We start from the raw sequence: 1,868 nt of genomic DNA on the forward strand, positions 1-1,868 counted from the left end.
GTGTGTGTAGGAAATGAGGGCGCATGAGGGCACCTGCTGTTTAGGCTGAACCTCAAAGGGATTCCAATGATGACAGCTTTGTGACAGGAAAATAGGCTGGTTGCCGCGGGATACAAGTGCATATACACCCTAATGCATGCACGGTCAGGCACACATTTAACAACACACACACAAACCTTGCAAAGGATTCATTTGCTTGTGAGGCCGAGACAGAGGATTCAAGTAGCTCCCTCTTAATGTAAATATCTGTGGAGAGGACACAGACACACAGAGACACAGAGAGACACACACATACACACACACACACATACACACACACACACACACACACACACACTATTACATTCCTCAGTAATACACCAGTATCTAATTCACAATCAACATTTGAAAGAAAAGAACCAAAAAGAGTCAAAAACCTGTCTTAGCGTCAGAGCCGAAGTACACCAGGGCACCGGGAAACAGGTCCGCCTACAGACAGACAAGGAGAGGAGGAGAAGTGAACAGAAGCCATCAAAAATGTTTGGCACACAAGGCAATTTCAGGCAAAAACACAGAAAAATCAAAACAAAACTGCCTCCCTTCTACACGCAAACCAAGCGCTGCCACCACATCCAAGCCTGAGTCATTGCTCGAGGATCTGAACCAGTAACCATGGTTCTTTGAAGCAGACCACAAAATGAGCAACAATCAGATGGTTAGTGAAAACACTTTCACCCCTGAAGCACAACACTCCTCTCCGGTGAACGTCTTAATGGTTAGAATGGACCATTTGCAGGGAGATATCATCAAGCGTACAATTACGGAGGTGGAAGTGCAGACAGACAGGCAGGCAAGCAAGCAAGCAGTGCACGAGTCTAGAAGGAAATAGACATACAAGACTAGTTTAAGACAAAGAGTCTTCTACTCATACTGTACGTCCGTTCACAGAAACATACGACCAACACGGGAGAGCAAGTAAGCTAAGGTACAAAGTTGAGTTGTTTTTAATGATTAATGACTTTCTGGTAAAATCCCTTTAAGCTGCTGGTCATCATGTGTTCACCAGCAGAGACAAACCTTTATTCTCAATTATGTTGACAGCATCTTGTCACACAAATGGAACATTTGATTAAGACACATCTGTGATAATATTTCCGTTATCATACCTGCATCCAAGTTAATAGCTTTTTAACAGACACCAACCGGGAGTTATTATAACCTTTTGCTGGTTGAGCAGTTAATGTCACACCAACTGACACTTAAGGCTGTTGGTTGGACAAAACAAGACATTCAAAATGCATAACCTCGGGCTCTGGGAAAGGGTGTGTGGTGTTTTCTCAATCCCCTGACATTTTCTTGACAATTTTTCTTACAATTATTATTATTCCTCAGTCTTTTCAAGCAGTATCACACTAAGACCCATTGTCAGCTTGAAACATTAAAAAGTCACCTTACCCTTTGTTTTCAACCAACTCATGAAGCTAACATTAGCTTAATTACCTAACACTAGCGAGCTACAGGTAATAACATATGCCAGCATCAGTTGTCTTTTCATTTTCAAATCAACACTCAAAGGTGAGAATAGGAAAAGCAGCCTCAGCCCAGTCGTTCACTGTTTTACATCAACAGTGTCAAAAGAAGGTGGCATGGCTGTCACTGGGTTTACCCTGCACTACAACCTTACACACACACACACTGTCCTTTCTCTCCTGCCCCCCTCACCAACTGGTTGCTAAATTGGGAAACTCTGGACTCATTGCTATTATTGCAGCCCTGTGAGCAGGAAACAATGCGTTACATTGCAACAACGGGCATTTCTGCTATCCAACTCCTCTGGCAGTGGCACTTCCACTTGGGATGGAAGTGCACGTGAGTGTGAGTGTGAGTGT

At 43.5% G+C, this 1,868-nt stretch overlaps 1 protein-coding gene across 1 annotated transcript in view; it reads right to left on the minus strand.

Annotated features, from left to right (window-relative positions):
- aspscr1 (ASPSCR1 tether for SLC2A4, UBX domain containing) overlaps positions 1-1,868 on the minus strand; it is a 16,631-nt gene that overhangs the window by 3,505 nt on the left and 11,258 nt on the right. Inside the window, exons 14-15 of the mRNA XM_034898089.1 lie at positions 417-468; positions 177-246 (exon numbers count right to left, since the gene is read on the minus strand). Coding sequence (XP_034753980.1) covers positions 177-246; positions 417-468 — 122 coding nt within the window. The remainder of the gene's footprint in view (positions 1-176; positions 247-416; positions 469-1,868) is intronic.

Source organism: Etheostoma cragini, chromosome 2 (genome assembly GCF_013103735.1).
Source record: "Etheostoma cragini isolate CJK2018 chromosome 2, CSU_Ecrag_1.0, whole genome shotgun sequence".
NCBI lineage: Eukaryota > Metazoa > Chordata > Actinopteri > Perciformes > Percidae > Etheostoma > Etheostoma cragini.